Source organism: Fukomys damarensis, unplaced genomic scaffold (assembly GCF_012274545.1).
Source record: "Fukomys damarensis isolate Sample0158 unplaced genomic scaffold, DMR_v1.0_HiC HiC_scaffold_22, whole genome shotgun sequence".
Lineage (NCBI taxonomy): Eukaryota > Metazoa > Chordata > Mammalia > Rodentia > Bathyergidae > Fukomys > Fukomys damarensis.
The window spans coordinates 4,329,067-4,330,561 of NW_022900934.1; the positions used below are offsets into that span (position 1 = coordinate 4,329,067).

The 1,495-nt window shown below is 44.9% G+C and overlaps 1 protein-coding gene across 1 annotated transcript in view; it reads right to left on the reverse strand.

The window, feature by feature from the left end:
• Positions 1–672: 672 nt before the first annotated feature.
• The window catches only part of LOC104865357 (guanine nucleotide-binding protein G(s) subunit alpha isoforms XLas), a 53,303-nt gene continuing 52,480 nt past the window's right edge, over positions 673–1,495 (reverse strand). The window contains exons 13-14 of the mRNA XM_010628832.1: positions 1,266–1,333; positions 673–1,025 (exon numbers count right to left, since the gene is read on the reverse strand). Of these exons, the coding sequence (XP_010627134.1) occupies positions 879–1,025; positions 1,266–1,333 (215 nt within the window). The 3' untranslated portion in view covers positions 673–878. The remainder of the gene's footprint in view (positions 1,026–1,265; positions 1,334–1,495) is intronic.

Sequence of the window (1,495 nt, forward strand, 5' to 3'; positions counted from 1 at the left end):
TATTTGATAGACCCACATCTAATTTATTCTGGTGTTTGGTATGAAGTAGGGATTCGCTTCAACTTTTCCCAAAATGGCAAGCCTGGTGTCTTAATACCATTTTCTAATAACTCCACTGATTGAAAATACCATACTTATAAATTTACCCACATAATTTAGTCCACATCCTCTATGAAAAACCCAGCACTTTTCTGAGGGACACCAGGTAAACAGAGGCACACTGGGTGATGACGTGACAGCGTGAAGCTGCAGATGCGGAAAGAGCAGCAGTGACCAACACAGCACTCTCCGTGCAAGGGTAAGGGTGGGCTTCGCACGGTATCCCAAAGATGAGGTCGCCAAGAAGCACACAGTGCCAGGGCTTGAGGCCACCTTATAATCCTGGGGCCTGTACCTCAACAGGGGCCCTTTCAGCTCTGCTCTGAGGACCAGGTAGAACCCAGGAGCCGTGGGAATTAGCTTGGGAGCCGCGAATAACAAGAGCATCACACCGTTCTTTGCTCACATTTAATTTTTATTGATTTTTTTAATGCTGCACAACACAATATTTATTTCATTTGTTTCATTTTTTGTTTCATTTATTTCATTTATTTCATTTATTTATTTATTTATTTCTGTTTGCTGCTGTTATTTTAGTTACTGAAAGTGAAGGGAACTTTTGTGGCCTTTTTCTTTTTCTGTAGGCCGCCTTAAGCTGTCTAAATTTGGAACATCTAAGCAAGCTGAAGGGAAAAAGGGGTATCGCAAAAATCACTGGGGGGAAAAGGAAAGGTTGCTTTGTTAATCATGCCCTATGGTGGGTGATTAACTGCTTGTACAATTATGTTTCACTTTTAATTAGTTGCGCTTAAGGCTTTAATTAAATTTAGGTTCCCTTCTCAGAGCAGCTCGTACTGACGAAGGTGCATGCGCTGGATGATGTCGCGGCAGTCGTTGAACACACGGCGAATGTTCTCGGTGTCCACAGCGCAGGTAAAGTGAGGATAGCAATAGTGGCGCCCATCTCCACTAGCAGTGCTGATTCTCTGTGGACAGAGAGGCAAGTTTTGGTCAGGGACTCGGCCCAGGACCTCCACAGTCAGCCCCCCAGGGACGAGTGGGGACCCACCACCAGTGTTAGGTAGGGCACAGCCAAGTCACAGGGCACCAGTGGCCGCAGTGCATGTGGGATGCTGGGGAGATAAAACTGCAGGACTGGATAGTTCATTCCCTAAGTTCAGAAGTCAGTTTACACTTGTAAGAAAAAAGTTTCTGATTCTACTCACCAGAAACTCATCTCGAATGAAGTACTTGGCCCGGGTCACGCGTGGGTCCTCTCCGGGCTCGGGAGTAGCTACAAAAAAAAGTAAATATTTTATGAGCTGAGGTAAAGATTAGAGCAGAGCGGGTGCTAACATCACTGCAGCTCCTTATCTTCTCAGAATTCTTGGTATTTCCATATGAAAATGAGTGGAAAGACATTTTTCTGTCTTCCCCTATAGATTTTTTTGGGGGG